Raw genomic sequence first — 23,556 nt, forward strand, 5'->3', positions numbered from 1 at the left:
CACTTTAACGTTGGTATTTAATTTAACAGTATTGTTATCTTATCGTGCGATCCATGTGTTTTTAGTATAAATTGTTAGTTATCCCGTAGCAACGCACGGGCATACCTAATAATTCACAAAGCCTATTTTCTCTCTAAGTGTATGTACCTATGTTGGACTGTGATTTGATAACCTGAAAGGAATACAATAATACACAATATAACTAGCTAAGGAAGAGGGAAAAGAGGAACTAGCAAGATCCCATGCAATGAAGATATACAAATATATACAATAAATCAGTGGAGAGAGAGTCTTTTATGATGTTTTCTCTTTTTTGTTTTTGGGCCTAGCAACCTTGTAACCTCTGTAAATTTCTGTACCACTTTATATGAAAATGAAAAAAAAAAATAGGTAGGGAGCATCCCTGCCGACTTGTTCAAAAAAAGACATATTGGTAGAAGAGCAGAAGACAAGTATGGAAAAAAAAGAATATGACAAATGCAGTATAGTTAACAGATAGTCAAGTTATTAATTGAATCTAGGAAAAAACAAAATGACAAGAAGGAAAAAATGCACTCACAAGAGCAAGCATGTCAGAAAGGTAGCTCCTGAATGGCGTCTGTATAGCCTGTCAAAAGCAATCAAGGTGTCAAAAGATTTGATGCATACATTTATATCTCAATGGATTCTAGAGGCATCATAGCAATTCTCGTGGGATTGACAAAACAATATAACAACAACAACATAGCCTTTCAATCCCAAGCAAATTAGGGTAGGCTAGAGTTAAACCCCACCAAGAGCCCCAAGTCACGGTTCAGGCACTTCAATAGCTACTTTCCAAGTACTCCTATTCAAACATAGATCTCTAGGTATATCCCAAGCTTTCAAATATCTTTTTATTGTCTCCCCCCATGTCAATTTCGATCTTCCTCTACCTCTTCTCATATTATTAACTTGGCTTAGGACTCCACAATGTTCTGGTGCCTCTGGAGGTCTCCTTTGGACATGACCAAACCACCTCAACCAATGTTGGACAAGCTTTTCTTCAATTGATGCTACCTCTAGGCGATCACGTATATTATCGTTCCGAACTAGGTCCATTCTTGTGTAACCGCAAATCCATCGCAACATACGTATTTCTGCAACACTCAGTTGTTGAACATGTCGAATCTTTGTTGGCCAACATTCTGCTCCATACAACATAGTCAGTCTAATCGCCGTTCTATAGAACTTGCCTTTTAGCTTTGTGGTACCCTCTTGTCACAAAATGCCAGAAGCTAGTCGCCACTTGATTCACCCTGCTTTGATTCTATGGCTAATGTCCGCGTCAATATCTCCATCCCTATGTAGCATCGATCCCACATACCAAAAGGTATCCTTCTTAGGCACTACTTGACCTTCCAAACTCGCATCTCCCTCCTCCTGTATAACTCTGCCAAAGTCGCATCTCATGTATTCGGTTTTAGTTCTGCTCTATCTAAAACCTTTAGACTCAAGGGTCTGCCACCATAACTCTAGTTTCCTATTTACTCCCGTCTGGCTTTCGTCCACTAACCAGTGTTCGCCTACACGGCCGTGTAGGCCGATTACTCGCCGTGTACACGTTACTCAGCAGCTTTGCGTGCAGTTTAGGCCATAAACGGTATGGTACACGGTCAGTCCGTGTAAACGGCCCTATACGGACTGCACGGGCAACACGGTTCGGAGCTGACACGGTTCTACGTGGCGAGTGAAGCGAGTAGGAGGACATTTAGGCGACTGGAGACATTTTGGCTGCAGAACGAAAATTTTAGACCTCGTCTCGCGCGCATCGGCCCAGTCAATTGTGACGACTATAAAAGCCAACCTGTTAGGGTTTGGCCTTTCTATCCCCAAAGCATTTCACAGCCGCTGCAATTTCCAAATCCCCTGCACGGCTACACACACACCGTCCGCCGCAGCTGCTGCACCCGTCACTCCTTCGGCCGCCGCCGCCGCTCCAGCGGCTGCCCCTGTTGCTGCATTCCAAGTCTTCCTCCACCCCATTCTCCATCCAGGTCGAGCTCCTCTCTGCCTCTGCTGTCTACTCCAGATTGAGCTCGTCTGCATCTCTGGCACAAACAAGTTAAGTGCTCCACGTACTCTCTTTGATTTATGCTCCAGCATGTACATACTGCGCAGTGCGTACTAGACTACTAGTACTAGAGCTCCATTCTCCTCTCCAAAAATCAATTGATATATCATATATGCTCCAGCGTGTGTAGATGTAGACTAGTACTAATGTTCCATTCTTTTCTATAGAAATCAGCTCATATATGTTGTGCTCTAGCATGTGCGTACTAGTAGGCTGGTGTTGTTTTGTTCTCCAGAAATAAATACTGTGTGCTCTTGTAAAGAATAGAGATTTTTGTTTAGAAAAAAGTTTAAAGAATAGAGAAAGGGATTGCGAGAATTGCTTTGTATGCTACAGTTCCAGATGCATTTGTTAAATTAAATCACTTAATTATGTTAGCTGTGGCCGTGTTATTATTTTATTATGCACTTAGGCTATTAGATCTGGCATTTAGGTTCCTAATTCTGAAAGTTTGAAATATGAATATAGCAAGTACGCAATTAGATGCTTTTTGTCACCTATTGTTCTGTGGCAATGGCTCTATTCTGTACTTTACATGAATGTTCTTGTGCCCTGTGCTGTACATCTATACTAATAATTTATAATTTGTGCTATGTTGTTTTCAGGATGTCTTCAGCTGCATCTGTTCCTTCCATAAACCCCAGCAGTAGCCTCAAGAGGAACTCAGGTGACATTGGGTGGGACTATGGAGTCCTGGTGGACCCTAACAACCTGAATGTGATCAAGTGCAAGTTCTGTGATCTTGTTGTGAGGGCGGGGATATATAGGTTGAAGCAACATGTCGGTGTGATTCAGGGTGAGGTTAGACCTTGCCTCAAGGCACCGCCTGAGGCCATAGACAAGTGCAAGAAAGCTGTTGATGACTTCTTGAATCCCTATTATAGCTACAATGATTCTTCCATCTTTGGAGAAGAGTAAGTCATGGATGGGTTCTTTACAGCTGTTGAAACTTTTTATCACGGTGATTATGACAAGCAAAATCAAGTCCTCAATGAAGATCTGCACAAGGTCAAATATCAAACCGGCCACTTTGCAAAACCTGCAGCAATGGCTGGCTGTAAGGATTATAATTTCTTCCTAGGTATGCAAGTTTGTAGTTTATTTTAGATCTGAAATGTCGTATCTAAATTTCTGGTTGCATGTTTAACACTGTAACATTTATACTTGATTACTTGTGCAGCCAAGTGGTGGGGAAATTATGGAACACAAGTTCCAACTCTACAAAAGATGGCTATAAGGATTCTCTCTTTGAGTTCAAGTTCCTCGGACTGTGAAAGAAATTGGAGTTGCTTTGATGTGGTAATTCACTAAGTCTCCAAATCTTAATTAGTTGTGAATTGCGATAATTTTTGTTCTATCCAACAATTTAATACTTAAGTGCACTTGTGAAATTTGTAGGTTCATACCAAGAAGAGAAACAGGCTCACTTGTGAGAGAGTTGAGCAACTTGTCTACGTTCGCTTCAATAACCTTCATTCAAAGAAAAAGGCTAAGGCAAAAAAGAACAACAAAGTAGATCCTCTAGTAGCAGCAAATGCAGCTTGTGCCCAAGGGTGGATGGTTGATGGTGGAGATGATGACAACTCTGATGTTGATGCTGTTACAGGGCTAACATGGCAGCAAATTGTAGATACATGTGGGCCTGAGGAGGTAACAAAACTACGTAGGAGCGCAAGGTTGGCTCACCCAGGACAGATTGAAGAGGATGTCCAATCTGAACTTGAAGAGCTGCCAAATGAGGAGGAAGAAATCGAGTTTGAGTCTGATCAAGAAGAAGTGGTCACAACTGGTTATGAGCAAGATCATGACACCGCAAATGATGATTGAGCTTGAGGCCTTAGGCCTTTTCATGAACCATTCTATCACTTAGTTAATTTATCTTTACCAGATATTCCTAAGAACTTTTAGATGTTGATATATTATTGTGAGAACTACGTGTTTATGTGTGTGTGTGACTACGTGTCTATGATGCTATTCATGTGAGAACTGAGAACTATGTGTGAGTGTGATTGTGCCATTCAGTCATTCACTCATTTGTCATATCTGAGAACTGAGAACTGTGTTGTTAACCTGTCATGTTTGTGAGTGTGTTGTTAACCTGTCATTCACTCATTTATATTCTTTATTATGTTGTGGGAGTAGGAATATATCGATTTATGATTACTTACATGTCAAAATAGTTATTTTTACAAATATAATACGAAAATGTGTAATCCGTGTAAAACCGTGTACACGTCGTGTACACAGTCTTTGCCGACCGTGTACCGTTTACCGTTTAGGAAAACATTGCCACTAACACTACATCATCAGCGAACAACATACACCAAGGGATATTCCCTTGTATGTTCTTGGTAACCTCATTCATTATCAAGGCAAAGAGATACAGGCTTAAGGCAGACCCTTTATAAAGTCTAATTTTAATCGGGAAGTAATCTGTGTTACCATCGTTTGTTCATTGTACATGTCCTCGATGAGGGTCACGTACTTTGATAGGACTTTATGTTTGTCCAAAGACCACCACATAATATTTCTTGGTATCTTGTCATAAGCCTTCTCCAAGTCAATCAAAACCAAGTGAAGGTCTTTCTTCTGCTCTCTAAATCGCTCCATAACCTGTCTTATTAAGAAGATTGCTTCTGTGGTTGATCTTCCGGGCATGAAACTAAATTGGTTTGTTGATATCTGCATCGTTCCTCGCAGGCGCTGATTGATGACTCTCCCATAACTTCATAGTGTGGCTCATCAACTTAATTCTCTGATAATTAGTACAACTTTGGATATCTCCCTTGTTCTTGTAGATTGGTATCAATATGCTTCTTCTCCACTCCTCAGGCATCTTGTTCGATCGAAAGATATTGTTGAACATCTTGGTTAGCCATACTATAACTATATCCCCGAGACATCTCCACACCTTGATTGGGATACCATCAGGGCCCATCGTTTTGTCCTCTTTCATCCTTTTCAAGGTTTCTCTGACCTCCGATTCTTGAATCATCCGCACAAAGCGTCTGTTCGTGTCATCAAATGAGTCGTCCAGCTGAACGGTGTTCTCGTTCTCACCATTGAACAATTTATCAAAATACTCTTGCCATATATGTCTAATCTCATCCTACTTCACCAAGAGCTGCTCCCTCTCATCCTTTATGCACTTGGCTTGGTTGAAGTCCCTTGTCTTCCTATCGCGAGCCATAGCCATCCTATAAATGTCCATCTCTCCTTCGTTCGTACTCAAACATCGGTAAATGTCCTCATAGGCCTGCACCTTTGCCTCACTCAACGCTCGTTTTGCAGTCTTCTTTGCTATTTTATACTTCTCTATCTTGTTTGCACACCTATCATGATACAAGCGTTTATAGCACTCATTTTTCTTAATAGCCTTTTGCACATCTTTATTCCACCACCAAGTGTCTTTCGAGTCGAATCCGCTCCCTTTGGTCGCTCCAAGCACCTCTGAAGCAACATTTCGAACGCATGTTGCCATCTTCTCCCACATGTTGTTTGCATCGCCTTCATTATTTCAAGGGCCCTCTTCACTGACCTTTTCCTTAAAGACCTTCAATGCCTCCCCTTCTAATTTCCACCACTTCGTTCTAGCAACTCTAGCTTGTTTGTTCCCACGAGCTTGCACCAGAAAGCGAAAGTCAGCCACCACCAGCTTGTGTTGAGCGACCACACATTCTCCAGGTATCACCTTACAGTCCACGCATGTTCGTTTATCCCTCCTTCTTACAAGGACAAAGTCGATTTGACTAGAGTACTGGCCGCTACTAAAGGTCACTAAATGAGACTCTCTTACGGAAGAAAGTGTTAACTATCATCAGATCAAAAGCTATGGCGAAGTCTAAGACTTCCTCTCCCTCTTGGTTCCTACTATCATATCTGAAACCCCCATGAACCGTCTCGTAACCTGCACTTGATGTACCTACATGGCCATTAAGATCACCTCCTACAAAGAGCTTCTCGCTACTAGGGGCAGCTCTAACCAAGCAATCTAAGTCTTCCCAGAAAAGCCACTTAGCACCCTCATCATAGCCTACTTAGGGGCATACAACCTAATTACGTTTAAGACCATATCACTAATGACAAGTTTAACTAAGATGATCCTATCCCCTTGTCTTCTCACCTCCACCACACCATCTTTGAGGCTCTTATCAATCAAAACTCCTACTCTATTTTTATTTGAAGTTGTCCCTGTGCACCAGAGCTTAAAGCCGGTATTGTCTTCCATTTAATCTCTTGGACGCATAAGATATTTACACGTCTCCTAACCGCTGTGTCCACTAACTCTCTTAACTTACCTGTAAAGGACCCTATATTCCAGCTACCTAAACGGATCCTAGTTACTCGACTATCTTCCTTACCCTTCGCACCCGCCGAGGTAGGTGTGAAGACCCTTGCTCATTTAACACCATACCTTGGTTCCGACATGGTGCGTCCTTAAGAGGGTTACGCCCCAATGGAATTCTTTTGGGTTTCATCTCCATTCAAGTGATTAAGTTTTTACATTGGCTCGCCGCGCCTAACACAACCCTCCTTCTTTACAGGGGCTTGGGACCTGCTATGCTGAAACACCAAAGGCGCCACATCATAGGCAGAGTTACTAACAAAACAATGCCCATTTTGATTGTCTATCTGACAAGCATAAATTTTGAAGGGACAATTGTCTGTTGGACATCCAAAGTGATGTCCTTTGCTGGCGAACATTCACTTTGGAGCATTTTGCCAGAAAACACTCTGGTTCGGTGAAATTATGCCACAGGACACCGCGGACCGGTTGCAGCCGATTGAGAGAGAAAATTTTGTTCTGGACATCCGGTGCCCCTGAGTCACAGTTGGGTCTGCCCCTCTCCCTATCACTGACACGCGGGCCCCACCTGCCATCTTCTTCGTCCTCCTTTTCTCCTCTTCTCTTCTTCCATTGCTCAGCAGCAGCCACCGCCGTCGACCAGCTCCGGCCATGCAGGCGCACGGACGAGCTGGCGAGCTGCCGCAGCAGCGGCCATGCAGGCTTGCAAGCGAGCTGGCGAGCCTCTACCGCGACCACGAGTGCCAAATGCGAGCAGCCGCCCTCGCTGCTGCTGCCGACGATAGGAGCGCCGTGGTGTCCGTGGCAGGGCACGTGCGGGCACGTGTGCTGGTGTGCTCGGTCGTGTCATAGCCGCGTAGGACAAGCAGGCAGGCAAGCGGACGTGGGCAGCGACGGTGGCGTGAGCAACCGGGCCCGAGCAATGGCGGCGCGTAGCAGGCAACGGAGACGGCGGCTCGGACAGCAACGGCACGCGGCAGCGAGCTACAACGGTGGCGCGCAGGAGGCAAGCGGTGGCGGCGGCGCGAGCAGCCGGGCCCAAGCAGCAACGGCGTGCGGCAACGAGCTACAGCGAGGAGCGCTCTCAGCAGGCAAGCAGCAGCGACGTGAAAATGTCCTGCATGTTAGTCAACTAAATCCGATCGAGTGTTTATAAAACTGGGATTAGCTTTGCACCGTGGCCATGTTGAGGAGGATATGGGCCAGTTAATCTCGTCTGCTGATCCAAAGATGATCTGTTTGCGTTCATTGCTTTCTAATCTCTAGTGTATTTCTGATTTTTTTTCCAACAGAAAAGGAGGTATTTGACGTAAGCATGATGTCATGCTGACATCACTTTGCAGCAGCGGGACAGGCCCCACTTGGCCTGCGTTCGGCGCAGCGCCGCTACTGCGGACGCACACCCGGAGGGTTCGCGCAGGGACCTGCACAAAGCGCCTAGCCAGGCTCAGCACCCGGAGGACGCTGGAGATGCCAGCGGCATGGCACCCGGCGTTTGCGTGCTTGGCCAGCCGTGGGGAAGACCCCGATTTGAAACCGAGAGAAATCCTTACGTCTTAGAGACTTAGACTCGAACGGCGATCTCGACGGCCGCCGACGCTTAGACTCGAACGGCGATCTCGACGGCCGTCAACGGTTAGACTCAAACGTGCACAGCTGCTGGAGGCATGGGCCCCGCCGCCGGCGGGGTGCTGGAGGCATGGGCGGCCAGCTCTGAGCTCGGCACCAACATCCGCGCCCTTAGGATGGAGCTGCTGTACGCGCAGGGCATGCTCAACAACGCCCGCGGCCGGGAGGACATCGAGAGGACATCCAGAACCCGGCCCTGGCGGAGCTGCTGCAGGAGCTCTGGGACCTGGCGACAGAGCCGATGATGCGCTGGACGAGATCGACTACTTCCACATCCAGGACGAGCCCGGGCCTACCTTCAGCGCCGCGTCTCCATTGCTGCGTGCGCTGCTGCTGCTCATAGGCCAGGCACCGGCGAGCTCCAAGCTTGCAGCCATGGCGGGGCTTGGCCTGAGTACGGTGTCGACCTGCAAGCGTGCGAGCGGGCACGCGAGCTACGCGCGGACGGACGCGACCTGCCGCTGCGAACGCGGGCGACCTGCAGACCGGCGGGGGCGGCTGTGGACCTGCGTACGACCTGCGGGCGGACGCGGGCGGCTGCAGACCGAGGCTGCCGACTGGCGCGGTGGAAGCAGCGGCCAGAGGCAGACACAGGAGGCGCAAGGCAAAGTCAGCCTGGGAACAGGAAACAGAAAAAAAAGAGAAAGGGAGAGAGGAAGAAGAAAGCAGCAGGGGCAAGAATAGTCATTTCACCGCTGTTCTCTCTCCTCAACCGGACTGAAACCGGCCCGCGGTGTCCTGTGGCCTAATTTCAACGAACCTAGAGTGTCTTCTGGCAAAATGCTCCAAAGTGGGTGTCCGCCAGCAAATGACCATCACTTTGATGTTCCAACAGACAATTTTCCCAATTTTAAATGGGCATTGTTTTGTCAGTTTAGTTTTTTTACTGACAAAACAATGCCCATTTAAAATTTATGCTTGTCAGATAGACAATCAAAATAGAGTGCAATAGCAGCATCTAACCAACAGGCATTTTAAGTGAGTTATATAATATCTAACTAACGGCTTCCAGTAAATCCTCACTCATAAAAAAAGGAACAGAGAAAAACACAGTCCTTATATATTTGTCACAGCAAAAAAGACATGGAAATAAATATAACAACAACGTCACAAGCAGGAAAACCCACATCTCCGATAGCCAAATCTTCTACATTTTCTCACAATCATGTAAAACGGCGTTTCGAACCCACCATGTTTACCAATGATAATCAGCTGTTATACCATTCATGACTCAAATCCCTTAGTACACCTAAAATAAATGTGGCAACCCACCATAATCATCAGTTCAACGCCACGAACTGCAAAAATTACATACCAAAAAAGCACTGACAAGCCAACAGGAGAGGGGGGGCAAAACAGTGGCGACACATCACAAACAACTAAATATCCTTCCGGTGTTATTAAGTCATCCAGCTAATTGAGAATTGAGATTAATCGAGCTTATCTGGTCCACGGACCTTGATTAGGCATTCCGAAGCAACTAGTGTGTTCAGAAATTTGATTGGGCGACTAATCACAATCAGTTGTCCAATTAGCTCAGGGACAAACAACTAGCCTGGAGACAAAATTGTGAACTGGTCAGCTATGCTTTGGGGTACTCAGGCACTGGGCTTTCTGTTTCTGGCCAACAAGTAAGCAACCAGGCTAGATGCTTCCTTTGATGGATAAGTCTCATGTGTGGCTGGTCTTTGTGGGGCTGTGCTGCTCACATGGTCCTTGTGACTGTTTTTTAGTTTTTAGGACAGCATCTTAGACTAGAGGACAGCATCTTAGAGGACAGTATCTTAGCATCTTAGACTAGCATCTTGGCATATGCTTGGCTGGCTAGCAGCCTATAAATATGTAACCCCAACCCCTCAGGTTGGTATGGCATTTGTGTGAGTTTGTGTGAGAAATAGACAAGAAAATTGCTCCAACTCCTAGTGTCATCCTCTCTCGATGAGAGTAAGAACTCTCCTACTACCAAGAGTGAGAATTCAACGACTAACAAGTGGTATCAGAGCCGTACTATCCTATAGCCTGAGCATCTCCTGCTCAACTCCTCTTCCAGCCACACAACAGCCCCAGTTGCGAGCAGCAGCTCCGGCCGCTCCTGCTCACTCCTCCCCCGCGAGCTCGTCTGAAGCAGCCATCTCCCCACGCAGCAACCCCCGGTAGCGCGTCATGTCCGCAGGGCAGTCTCAGCGCTCGGTCTCCTCGAGCACGCGGCGTCGGCAGGAGGCCGAACTTGCCGCGGCAGAGGAACGCGAGCGAGCGGCGGCGGCAAGGGCGTTGAGGTTAGCAGCGGCGGAGCTGGCAGCAGCCAGAGCAGAGGCGGAAGCAGCGGCGGCGGCGAATGCAGCGCGTGCGGCGGCAGCGGAGGTCGAGGCTTTGCGCGGCAGCATCGGCAGCTCCATTTCTGCTGACGACACCGCTGACTCGGACCTCGAGCTGCTAGAGAGGGAGGCAGCGCGAGCGCGGGCGGCGCAGTGGGCAGCCGCGCACGCCCACGAGCGTGGCCGCAGCCCAGACAGGCGCGGACGCGCTGGCAGCGCTCCTGCAGGAGGCGCGCACGGCGGTGGCGCTCCTGGGGCAGCCGCGCACGCCCACGAGCGTGGCGGCAGCCCAGACAGGCGCGGACGTGCCGGCGGCGCTCCTGGTGGAGGCGCGCACGGCGACGGCGCTCCTAGAGAAGGCACGCACGGCGGCGGCGCTCCTGGAGGAGGCGCGCACGGCAACGATGGTGGACGGGTCGATGAAGAGCGCGGCCTTCACAGACAGCGTGGCTCTCTCTCCCCGGATCGGTACCGTGGTTACCACGGGCTCCAGGCTGTTGTCAGGGACGTCGGTCCCGGCGGTGGGTGGCCTACCCTCACCAAGACCAACTACGTCGAGTGGGCTGCGGTGATGAGGGTAAAGCTCCAGGTGCGGCACATGTGGGAGGCAGTCCGGTACGACGACGTCGACTACGACCTAGATTGACGGGCGTTGGATGCTCTCATCGCTGCAGTCCCGCCCGAGATGCAGTTCTCGCTTACCAGCAAGCGGACTGCCAAGGAGGCTTGGGACGCCATCGCTGCGGCACGCATCGGCAGCGACCGCGCCCGTAAGTCCACACTGCAGGCACTTCGCAAGGAGTGGGAGAACCTGGCATTCAAGCCAGGTGAGGACGTTGATAACTTTGCTCTCCGTCTCAACACTCTGTTGCAGAAGATGGTGCAGTTCGGCGACGACACCTACGGCGAGGAGAGAGCTATCGAAAAGCTCTTCCGCTGCGTCCCCGAGAAGTACAAGCAGATGGCTCGCTTGATCGAGTCTCTGCTGAATCTCTCCACGATGTCAATCGAGGAGGCGATAGGTCACCTCAAGGTCATCGACAGCGATGAGCCACAGTCCCTCTCGGGGCCCATCACCACTGGCGGGAAGCTCCTTCTCACTCGGGAGCAGTGGCTTGCCAGCCAGGGTGACCGGAAGAAGGCGGAGCCTTCTTCCGCGACAGGCGGTCGCAAGCGTGGCAAGCCACGCAAGGCGCGCAGAGACGCCCAGGCCGGGGCGCGAGGACGTGCCGAGGGCGATGCCCGTGGAGGCGCCCAGGGCGGCGATGCCCGCGGAGGCGCCCAGGGCGGCGCCGCCGGCGGGCACAAGCCGGCACGAGACGACGCCTGCCGCAACTGTGGCCAGCTGGGCCAAGGACTGCCGACAGCCACGACGCGGCCAGGCCAACGTCGCACAGGCGGAGGAGTCGGCTCTGTTCATGGCACATGCAAGCATCGAGCTACCTCCAGCGGCACCGGCCGCAGCGGCCCTCCTCCACCTTGACGAGCCGAAAGCACCACGCTCTCCAACCAGGACCTCGGCTGCGATGAGTTCTTCACCGGCTCCACCACAGCCGGCAACGCCATGCACTCCAGCACCAACAGGCACCACTCCGGGCACGCCTACTCCACCACCAGCTCGTGTCGAGCACGGCCCGGTTGAGCTCGCTACTCCGCTCTCTCACGACGAGGAGCACGTCGACGCGTACCACGACAGCGAGCCGTTGCGGTACCGTACGGTGGAGAACCTTCTCGGTGACCAGCCGGTGCCAGGACCAGTGCCTCACGACCTAGAGGCGCAGTTGCACCTTGCGTGTGATGACGGCGATCCTCGGTCGTTTGCAGAGGCCGAGACACGCGGCATGGCGCGCCGCGATGCAGTTGGAGATGGATGCGGTTGAGAAGAACCGCACCTAGGAGCTTGCTGACCTTCCTCGTGGTCATCGCGCGATCACCCTTAAGTGGGTGTACAAGCTAAAGAGGGATGAAGCCGGCGCCATCGTCAAGCACAAGGCTCGCTTGGTGGCACGAGGTTTCGTGCAGCAGGAGGGGGTCGACTTCGACGACGCTTTTGCTCCCGTGGCACGGATGGAGTCCGTGCGACTCCTCCTTACGCTAGCTGCCCAGGAGGGCTAGCGTGTTCACCACATGGACGTCAAGTCGGCGTTCCTTAACGGCGACTTGAAGGAGGAGGTCTACGTGCACCAGCCGCCGGGATTTGCGATCCCCGGTAAGGAGGGCAAGGTGCTCCACCTACGCAAGGCCCTCTATGGCTTGCGGCAGGCACCGAGGGCGTGGAATGCCAAGTTGGATTCCACGCTAAAGGGGATGGGCTTCGAGCAAAGCCCGCACGAGGCGGCCATCTACCGACGGGGCAATGGAGGAAATGCCCTGCTGGTGGGTGTCTACGTCGATGACTTCGTGATCACCGGCACCAAGGATGCGGAGGTGGCGACATTCAAGGAAGAGATGAAGACCACCTTCCAGATGAGTGACCTAGGGCCTCTCTCCTTCTACCTGGGAATCGAGGTGCACCAGGATGACTCTGGGATCACGCTTCGACAGACCGCCTACGCCAAGCGCGTTGTTGAGCTAGCTGGGCTCACCGACTGCAACCCAGCTCTCACTCCGATGGAGGAGAGGCTGAAGCTGAGCCGCGACAACACGACGGAGGAGGTGGACGCTACGCAGTACCGGCGTCTTGTGGGGAGCCTTCGCTACCTCGCCCACACACGGCCGGACTTGGCATTCTCCGTCGGCTACGTTAGTCGGTTCATGCAGCGACCGACGATGGAGCACCAGCAGGCTGTGAAGAGGATCATCCGCTACGTTGCGGGGACTCTCGACCACGGCCTCTACTACCCGAGGTGCCCTGGGGCGGCACACTTCGTCGGGTACAGCGACAGCGACCACGCCGGCGACATCAACACCAGCAAGAGCACGAGCGGGATCCTCTTCTTCCTCGGCAAGTGCCTCGTTAGCTGGCAGTCGGTCAAGCAGCAGGTGGTGGCCCTGTCCAGCTGCGAGGCCGAGTACATAGCGGCCTCCACCGCTTCGACTCAGGCGCTCTGGCTCGCTCGACTGCTTGGTGATCTCCTCGGCAGAGACACTAGAGCGGTGGAGCTCAGGGTGGACAGCAAGTCCGCTCTGGCCCTGGCAAAGAACCCCGTGTTCCATGAACACAGCAAGCACATCCGAGTGAGATACCACTTCATCCGAGGCTGTTTGGAGGAAGAGAGCATCAAGGCGAGCTACATCAACACCAAGGACCAGCTTGCGGACCTGCTCACCAAGCCCCTTGGGAGGATCAAGTTCCTTGAGCTCTGCTCCAGGACCGGGATGGTTCAACTCTCCCACAAGACGACACACAAGACTTAGGGAGAGAATGATGTATAAGTCTCATGTGTGGCTGGTCTTTGTGGGGCTGTGCTGCTCACATGGTCCTTGTGGCTGTTTTTTAGTTTTTAGGACAGCATCTTAGACTAGAGGACAGCATCTTAGAGGACAACATCTTAGACTAGAGGACAGCATCTTAGCTAGGACAACATATTAGCATCTTAGACTAGCATCTTGGCATATGCTTGGCTGGCTAGCAGCCTATAAATATGTAACCCCAATCCCTCAGGTTGGTATGGCATTTGTGTGAGTTTATGTGAGAAATAGACAAGAAAATTGCCCCAACTCCTAGTGTCATCCTCTCTCGATGAGAATAAGAACTCTCCTACTACCAAGAGTGAGAATTCAGCGACTAACATCCTTAGTTTACCAAACTATCATAATGTCATTGTGCACTGGTTCTATAGTTTAGTACTAGTTTACTACTCCCTCCATTCCAAACTATAAGTTGTTTTAACTTTTTTGGTACATTGAATTTACTATGCATCTAGACATAACGTAGGCCTAGATACATACCAAATTTGACGTACCCAAAAGTCAAAGCGATTTATAATTTGGAACTGAGGGAGTACTTACTAGAGCTTTAACTATTTAAAACTTATACAGTTGAACTATATACATCATGGGTGGCAGGGAAAGTAGATAGGACGACTATACTACTAGATAGCCAACTAGCCACCTACTAATCGGACCTGATCGATGAGTAATCGCGGTTAGTAAGCTGATAACTAGGTTCGACTAGGCAGTTTGAAAACATTCGCTTCCATTTTCTCAACTTCAGAAGCATCTAAGCCGATCATACAACTAATATAATAATCATTCAATTATTGCCCATCCAATTCATACGAATCCACCTAAACTCAATACGGCAACCCAACAGAACCACCACCCGAATGAAATTATCTAAAACTGAAATCGCTTTACTCCCCAATTGCAAATACAATAACAAATACAATTTACAGAGGGAGGAACAAGCATGATTCCTGACCTGGAGGTCGTCGATTAGGTACTGGTGCTTCATGGAGAGGTCCATGGCCCGCTTGAGGCGCTGGTTGCGGGCGTCCACTACCTCCCGCGGCAGCCGCGCCAGCGCCTCCTTGATGTCCAGGTCATGGTACGGGTCATACAGGTCGTCGTACCGGAGCCCTGCGCCGCCGACAACAACAAGGAAACCGATCAGGACCGCTGGCGAACCTCGCTAGCCGGCAGCCTCGGCCGACTGACTGGATTAGCCGGGAGGAGGAGGAGGGAACGAACTGTATTTGCGGAGGCGGGACGCGACGGCGTTCCGGTGGAGGCGCGCGAGCGGGTTCCGCCGCGGGTTCACGAACCACGCCGACAGCTTGGAGAGCATCTCCGCGAGCTTCTAGAAGGTTCGCGGCCCCATTTATCCAAGTAGTGAAAGCCTTATATTTTTTGAAACATTTTGCCCTGACTCTGTTCAAATAGATACTGACATCAAATGGAGCCGTGTTGCTCGTCAACTCCCTTCCTGTACAACCCTTGCTCTCACCGGTCAAAACATATATACAATTTATTTGCACAGAAAAGACGAATTCAACATTGCTGATTGATTTCTGAAAAACGGAGCTCTGACAGACGGCTTTGGACAATTGCTCATCTCTGACGCTGCAGACTACTGTATTTCTGAATTCTGATCAAGCATGCGTGGTGCTTCAGCCTCAGCTGCCTTCCAGCGGCTCCGGGGCCGAGATGAAGATCTGAGCGATGGCCTCAAGCGCAGAGACGTCCCAGCTCTCAGAGTGCCGAGTCACCTGACCAAATACGATCCAAATATAGGAATATTTGAAATCCCCATCAGACGTAAAGGAGCAAGGAGGCATGTAATTTTGCACGGTTTGGATTTCCCGACGGCTACCTTGAAATCTTCATTCAGATCATATGTTGTGTTCCCTCTGATCGCGATCAGGGGCCTCCATGGAAGCCTTAAATATGTCCTGAAAAAGATTATTCTGTTCGGTTTAGAAAAGAAAATTTACGTGGTATATCCTTTGAAGCTTACATAAGCACCTCAGTTTCCATGTTGCTTTGACGAACTTCGTTTCAACCCTCAAACCCTGTGAGATTAGATATGAAAGGGCATTTTCAGAAGAACTAAAAGCTTGAGTAAGGATCATATGCTCGTACTTTTTTTTTCTCAGATAACAGTATTAACTAAAAAAATGTCCGATCCAGCTAGGAGATTACTGCAAACAAATCACTGACTTCCAGTCAACAGATGGTGGCTACCTTCTCAATGCTCTCTAGTTCAAGCGAAGGGCTGTCGAAGAACGGCACCAGCAGGTCCAGATTCTGAGAGTACCTAGAGAGTCCTACGAGGAGCAAGAACACACTACTTGTCACAAATTCCTCACCTCTTTTTTCAGACAGTACAAGTTAACTATCTTCATCATCGACAAGAGAAACGTTGCATTACACACCGCGGAACTTTATCGTCGGATCCTCAAACAAGCAGTCTTCGGTGTATATTCCCGGAGTGAAATCCCCTGCAATAGTTGATTACCATTTCCTTGGCATAGTTCTTTGAATAATCCAGATCATATTGAATGTGCATGCATCAATGTCACAGTTCTGTCAGTGTCAGGTTCAGCAGCTCCTCAATCTTGCAGCCGCCATGACCATGATCCAAACAATGAAACAATCCCTGATGAAAAGAACGCAGCAAGGTGCAAGAAGCCCGTACCGGTGAGGAAGTAGGCGCGCCGGTAATCTTCTTGGAGCACGGCGAGCACGTCGTCGACGCTGCCGCAAGACGGCGGAACCGGATCGTCGCCCTGCTGGGTAGCACCATCCCTGCACAGCCGAGCCAAGAGCGAGCGCTCACAGAAGCCAAATTCCAGAGCGGATGATGGGCTTCAATCTTGATAAGTGAGAGGCTAGGCTACCTGATGTTCTTGTTTGGGGAAAGGGCTCTGAGGAGCTCGGTGACGGCGCTGACGGCCGCCCTGACCACCGGCGGCGCGTCCGGCGCGGCTCGGACGACGCCCGTGAGGCGCCGGTGGCGACAACGCCTCCGCCCCTGCAGCAAGACGTGCGGGGCGGAGACGGGCTGGAGGGCTCCGCCGTCGCGCCATAGGTGGCTGCGCGATGGCCGGGCCAGGGACGGCCCGGCGGCTGCGCTTGGCGTCATCAGCCGCTAACCGCTGTTCGCTCTTGCTCAGGGAAACACAGACCGCAGGAGCTCGCACGCTCTCGTGGCCATCAGAAGCCAGCAGGTCGTGGGCCTTCAGAGGGACACGCTCTGGCCGCCCACTGTCACTCGCTGACTCGCTGCCTCCACTCGTCGCCGGCCACGGCGGAGGGCAACGCTGGAGACTCACCGGTTTCGGTTTCCAGCACAGCGGCCACCCGCCCGGCTTTCCATAAACCATAGTTCAAACTTCAAATGTGCATGGCCTAACAACGAAAATATTTTTCATTTGAAACGAAAAAGTTAGGAGGAGAGCTCGAGCAGATAACATGATGTTTGTATATTCTGTAAAAAAACCCACATGGACAAAATGAATTAAGATCACTGGTAAAATGTTCCAGCAATTGACCCCGGATCATTGCTTGCTATATTTCCTTGCAAGACGCAAGAACAGTGTGTGCTATATGTATCATATCATCAATCAATCGTCCCAATGACCAATCGAGTTCCAGCTCAACTTACACACTGCCTGATGTAATCCCGTATGCCACCTAGACACCCTGCTTTTCGAATTCAGGGATAGGAAACGCCTGCAGGGGCAGATCTAATGCTCAAATTGGATATACAGGAGGTCGCCGCGGGAATCGCCAGCACCCTGAAGCGAGAAAAAGACATGATTTGGCCATTCCAGCATGTGTGGTTGGAAAGGTTAAACTTGTCTGCAGGGGTGGTTGTTCAGCTAGTCTGCAGGACTTGAACGTTCCCCAACGCCTTCTCGCTGTCGTTGATGACTAGCTTTTTTCGCAGGGCCAGCAGCTCCTCTCCTGCGCCGCAGATGTAGGCCGCTGTTCGCCTGCCAGAGAGAGTTGCTCCTTCCATGCTGTCAATGTAGTCCTGTATGTGCAGCACAAATAAGATCAATCTATGCTTCAGTTATCATGTCCTAGAGATGTTTACATGTTGCAACATAGGAGGAAAACAAATCCAAGGTGTTCAGACACCGTAGAATTGAAATGGTTATTTCTGATGGTTTTCTAAGCCATTGACTAAAATAAATCCAAGCTGTTCAAGCATTATCTGATGGTTTTCTGAGTTATTGATTTCTGTTGATGGCTGCAACTAGGTCAATGTTTTGGATGTACAATACCTGTTTCGTGTAAGATCCAGAGAGGAAGAAGTTTTTAACGGGTGTCTTCTGATCAGGTCTGAATGGGTCATTTCCAGGAGCCTCACGGTACAACGATTGTCCAATCTTAACCACACTGGACCATGTAACTTCCAAGCCCCGGGAAGATGGGAACAATTCTACAACCTGTGGAAATCATATAATGTTTTGTCACTGAGGTGGGCTTTGGAAGAATATATACAAAAAAAAAACATAAGCAGAAGAAATCTCTCTTTTTTAAGTGCTTTTAAATGAGGTCTTGCTTAGTTGTGTAAATGGAATAGCAGAAAATTGACCAAAACAGAAGCTATTTACAAACCTACCTGCTTTTGAACCTTACTAATGATCTCCTCATTTGGCAATGGCATGTATGGATCCCCAGGAGTCAGCACAGCTCTGCAGATGAATTAAGCGCGGAAGGTGAATACATTTGCAGAGCGAGAAATCAATTTGATACTTGAAAGAAAAAAGTAGACTTACTGGATCAGGGAACCTTGTCCTTCAATGTAGTAATCAGCAGGAGATGAGAGAGCAAGGTCTGAAAAACAGGAGAAATCCGCATCCGCCGTGTACAAAAGATTATCCAACCCAACCGCCCTCTGCAGTTGTCTACATCAAATATAAGAATAAATATCAATGAGCATGCATGGAGGAATGCAATTTGCATTCGCACAAAAATCTTTTTGCAGAAACAGAAGTAATCTTCATCGAAGCTTACATTATGGGTGTGCATTTAAATTTGTCAGATCTAAATCAAATAAGTAACAAAATTATAAAAAAAATTGGATACTTCAGCTACCTTGATTTCTCCAAATCTTGAAGTTCAGTGACCCATCCATTGTAGCGAAGCTGAACAGTGACAACAGGGACACCATCTAACTTGTAGATATTATCAAACATTTCCCATTCCCTCCATTCTGATGGAAGTAGTCTTTTGATACCCGGGACATCACAAGCTGTGAGGTTAGAAACACCAAGTTAAGTTTGTATGGTTGGACATGCTAGTAAAAGAAGAAAAAGGAGACAAGGAAAAAAAAAGAACCTGCGACATATGCATCAGCTTTCATTATCTCTCTACTTGTAGCCTAAAAATGTCCAAATGGGTGAAATTTTAGTAATTAAAATATAAAGAACAGTTAAGGCTGCATAATCGTGCAAAGCAGAGCAGTGATACACTGATAAGAAAGCTTACCTTGGTGAGGAGAAGGCCTTTAACATAGGTCTCTCCATTAGGTGATTTATCATACAGAACCTCTCTGCATCCCCACCTTAAGTGAAACCTGAAGGATTTGTCATATGATGTAAGCCTTCAATTCTACAGCAGTAAATAGAAATTTCACAAGAAAAACTTGGTCTCTGTCACCATACCTACCACCCCTGTCTGTTATATACTTCTTTATTGGGCCACTTAAGTAAACATCAGGTGAACCCTTTAGCATGCGTAACAGGGATGCCTCTGTCTTTGTGGCAAACAAGGTGAAAATGGTAAGCATGCAACGTGCACTGATATTATCACAGTCAATGAAACCCAAAGCATAAGCAACAGGATCCCACATTCTTGTGATGCTCTCCCGAGTACCACCTTTGGACATGAACCAATCACTGAAACTTACCTGAAATAGATTAAATTTAAATTGACAAGTGTTTGAGAAAAAAATAAATTGACAAAAAAGTTTAGTAATCAGTGACTTAGAATGAAACACACTTTGAAAAGATACTGACTACTGCAAATGAATGCCCTAGATGCACACTCATAATGAATCTGAAATAAAAGCAAGGGATACTTACATCATCCAAGCCCCGCACTTGCTGCAATGCACCATCCGGATCAACCAGAGCCCGAACAACTGGGCTAAGGGCAAGAGCAACTGCATTTCTTGCTTTATCATAAACCTGCAAAACTAATTTAAATATTAAAGATTAACGCATGTTATTATGTTCTCAAATAGCACGTGGTTAATTAAAGATATTGACAATGACAAAACTTCAACCCTTATTTCGAGCCCAGAATCTTTTACACTGATGAGTTCTCACACAAAAGATTATCCATTCGGTCACACATATTAAAGGGAAAAGGAATGACAGTAATGTCCATAGGAAAGGAACTTAGAAGCAAAGGTTTGCAATTTAGATTTTAAGAAAAGACGCATACCTAAATATTAGGTACAAACTAAACCATCACTCAGTGAAAATATGACAATCATGAACGAGAATTGCAAACATAAATTGTTCGCAACGATTGGCATCTAGGGACCTATGTGAATTCGTCAATAGATTGCTCAGCCCTTAGAACAGCATAAAGGAGTAAAGTATTTTATTGTGAAAATTTGTACTATTACTCAAAATTATCAGAACCTGCAATGTATCTCGCATGCAATAGTTCAAATGCAAATATGATGGAATATAACAGTACTCCAAAAAATATTCACAAACCAATTAAGCTGACAGGGAAGAACCACTTCAAAAAGTTGATGGTGTATGGATGGAAAGGTATGGAATACAGATGGAGTTCAAAGAGCACGCCACTAAATGTGTCAGCAAGAAACAATATGCTTTAGTTAACAAATTGCAGCTTGAAATAATCAGCATGGCTCGAAACATTTAAGTATGATATATTGTTAAAGCTCAAGGTGAAATTTACAACATATAGGGAAGTGTGGAATTGAACAAAGCTCAGAAACAAACTGAAGGCTAAAATAATGTCATGAGTTGAGATTCTCCTTTAGAGTTATAGTAGTCCTAAATTATGAGTTTACCTTGAGCTGATTAGTTCTTAGGAATGCTTGAATGCCATGTAATGGAGCTCCCACCAGGGAACCGAAAATCAAGTTCTGTATAGCAGGGGAAAACAATATGAAAATTTACATAAATACGTTACAAAATATATAAAGAAGTATGATACAGTTATTTCAGCCAACTTCCAAAGTGGGCAATGTGGCACACAATGTCATGTAGCTGCTGTCTTAATTCAAGATGAATATTATGCAGGACTAAGTAAATAGTTCAGCACTGCAGGCAACACAAGCATTCTTGTTTCTCAGAAAATACAAATGGATTCCTTAAAACAATATGCAACAACAATATATTATTTGCACATAGTCAACTTGAATACTAGTGATTCATGTTCAACACATTGGAAGTTATGCACTTTTCTACTCTATGATGGGTACAGAACTCCAGAAGTAATAACAAATAAATAACTTTAATATTCCAGCATAAGAGAATTGCTACACACAAAAATGGATGTGTATAGGGTAGTGAACCTACCACCAATCACGCCCCCTCTATTTACAAAAGTATGGGTGTGTTCCTTCACCAGCAGATTATTATCAGCGCCAACCTGAAATTCAACAAGGTTTAATTTATCGCTGTTAGATCTGGCCAACAGGGCAGTAATACCAGTGCTCAACAAGGCACCAAATTGTTTGGTATTTTGGTTCATATGGACAAATTGCCTAGCACGTTTCTCACTGTAAGTTTACTTCACTCTAGGAGGTCCAAAGACATCCAATTCCAAAATTTCTTGTATTAAAACTAATTCAGATTTTTCATGACATAATGTATACCAACCATCTTGATAACTAAGTAAGGAAGAATTTCAGTATGCTTCCAGTGAGCTTAATGTACAAGGGCTTTTACCTTCTTCATGAGGCGGAAGAGGTTGCTGTAACACCCGAAGAACACGTGCAGCCCCATCTCGATATGGTTTCCTCGCTTATCGACAAAGGAGCCAACCTTACCACCGATAAACGGACGGGACTCGTACAAATCAACCTGTAAGGCAGACCATGCCCAGCCCAACCAGGGTGATTATAAAGAACTAAGATTATTAGAAAGCAATGATTTTCCTGCATAAGAAAACATTTAGCTCTGCTGAAGACAACAAATCGGCTAACCTCATGGCCCTGGTCCAAGAGCTCAACGGCGGTTGACATGCCGGCAAGGCCTGCCCCTATGATGGCCACCTTGAGCTTTGGACCCCTGTAGTGCTCTGGCTCAGGTGGGAATAACCCTTTGGGAGCTGCCACACATTGAAATAGTTCTCGTTTCAGCAATTTCCTTTTGCAGTCAGTATGGCATTTGAACCTAAAGTTCTTTAAATGAAACAGAACTGACAGAACAAACGTAGAAATTCCGAGCAATCCACCCAGACTCTAAACCCTTTGGTCACAAAAGAAAACATTTCTGACACAACTTTGATAACTGCTTTCTGCTATAATATACTTTTATAAAAGTCACTGCATAACTTGCAATATCATGACAGAACTTTTCAGAAAAAAAAATCCTAATGACATGGATAGCCAAAGTTAAGCATAAAGTTTGACTCGTGGCACCCAAAAATACGAACTTTCTACGGCCGGAGGGAGCACTGAAACTAGAGTGTGTGAATTGCACAAGGATTAACAGTTCCAGAACCCACTTTCAGGCTTTCAGCTCCCACCTGCCCCGCCCCCAGGAGAGCAGAGGAGGGAGATTATGACGGACCAATCAAGAGGAGGAAGGATCCCGTTGCTCACCGTTGACACCCATGTCGGAGACGTTGCTGTCGAGCGAGCAGCGGACGGCCGAGGCCCGGCGCAGGCGGCAGCAGCCCCGTCCCTGGCCGCGCCCGCCGCCGGGACACGAGTGCTGGGGCCAGCGTGGAGGTGGCGGCCACGGAGGCCATGGCGCGGCAGCTCCGAATGGCTAGCACTCGGCAGCGGCGGGGCGGTGGTGGTGGGAATGGGTGGCGGCAGCAGCCGTGGTCGGGACAATTTGTGCGAGGGCCGGAGTGGCGGAGTTGGAGGGGGGAAGCTGGGAGGGGATGGGGGGCGAAGATGCCGTCGCGCAGGGATTTGTCGTGGGCGTCGTGGCAACACCAGGCCGCACCAATGGTGGTGAATACAATACACCACGTTGCAAGCAGGCAAACGGCACTCCCTCCCTACCATTTCTGCTACGTGCACAACGGCAATCCCCACTATTGTACTTTAATGGCATTTTCTTTTGTGCCTCTTAATATAGGAGCTGTTTGGTGCAGCAACTGTGAGTAGAAGCGCTTTTTTTGATAAACTGTATAAAAAAAAGAAAGCCTGATTGATCTAGTTTCTACATTGGAGTATAGCTCTGTTCGACTTACCCTATATTCGGCTTGTTCGGCTTATTTTTTTAGCCGGAACAGTATTTTTCTCTCACAACAATTCAGCCAAAACAGTGTTTTCAGCCAGTTTCAGCTAAGTTTCAGACCAGCGAACGGGACCTATAAATAAGAGTTTTTTAGGAGAATCATGGCAAAAAAAAAACTTGTCACTTGGCTTCTCGTTTTAGCTTATTTTTATCATAAACAGCTTATAAGTTGTAGCAAACAAGTCCATAGAGTTTTTATTGTGCGTGTGTTATGATTAGTCATTAGGATAATCGTCAAGATGTTATGTATGATAAATATGTGCTCATATCCTAAGCCAATTAATACATGATGAGTTTGCATTAGAACATTTACCGTCTACAGAGACCATATTAGACACGTAGAAGATATTGAAAGCA

General features: G+C 48.0%; 2 protein-coding genes and 1 pseudogene across 5 annotated transcripts; all 3 read right to left on the bottom strand.

Annotated features, from left to right (window-relative positions):
• Nucleotides 1-153: 153 nt before the first annotated feature.
• On the bottom strand, nt 154-15,113 carry LOC136534828 (cytochrome b-c1 complex subunit 7-like). 3 transcript variants are annotated; one of them, XM_066527191.1, is made up of 3 exons: nt 14,975-15,113; nt 14,706-14,863; nt 154-607 (listed from the first exon to the last, which is right to left on the bottom strand). In XM_066527191.1, exons 1-3 carry the CDS (start codon nt 15,069-15,071, stop codon nt 518-520), a joined length of 345 nt encoding a protein of 114 aa, XP_066383288.1. In that variant the 5' UTR covers nt 15,072-15,113; the 3' UTR covers nt 154-517. The 3 variants fall into 3 exon arrangements, with proteins under 3 accessions (XP_066383288.1, XP_066383291.1, XP_066383289.1); XM_066527194.1 differs by lacking the exon at nt 154-607 and adding an exon at nt 9,039-9,276; XM_066527192.1 differs by lacking the exon at nt 154-607 and adding an exon at nt 9,531-9,582.
• A 241-nt stretch (nt 15,114-15,354) lies between these two features.
• LOC136534827 (uncharacterized) lies at nt 15,355-17,009 on the bottom strand. Of its 2 annotated transcripts, XM_066527190.1 has the most exons (7): nt 16,624-17,007; nt 16,422-16,531; nt 16,159-16,224; nt 15,968-16,050; nt 15,749-15,795; nt 15,597-15,675; nt 15,355-15,492 (listed from the first exon to the last, which is right to left on the bottom strand). In XM_066527190.1, the coding sequence occupies exons 1-7, from the start codon at nt 16,866-16,868 to the stop codon at nt 15,400-15,402; spliced, it is 723 nt and encodes a 240-aa protein (XP_066383287.1). In that variant the 5' UTR covers nt 16,869-17,007; the 3' UTR covers nt 15,355-15,399. The 2 variants fall into 2 exon arrangements, with proteins under 2 accessions (XP_066383287.1, XP_066383286.1); XM_066527189.1 differs by having other exon boundaries at nt 15,397-15,675; nt 16,624-17,009.
• Nucleotides 17,010-17,243: 234 nt separating this feature from the next.
• Nucleotides 17,244-22,884, bottom strand: LOC136534825 (zeta-carotene desaturase, chloroplastic/chromoplastic-like; annotated as a pseudogene).
• Between the last annotated feature and the right edge of the window lie 672 nt (nt 22,885-23,556).

Source organism: Miscanthus floridulus, unplaced genomic scaffold, assembly GCF_019320115.1.
Source record: "Miscanthus floridulus cultivar M001 unplaced genomic scaffold, ASM1932011v1 os_2331_1_2, whole genome shotgun sequence".
NCBI classification, from domain to species: Eukaryota; Viridiplantae; Streptophyta; class Magnoliopsida; order Poales; family Poaceae; genus Miscanthus; species Miscanthus floridulus.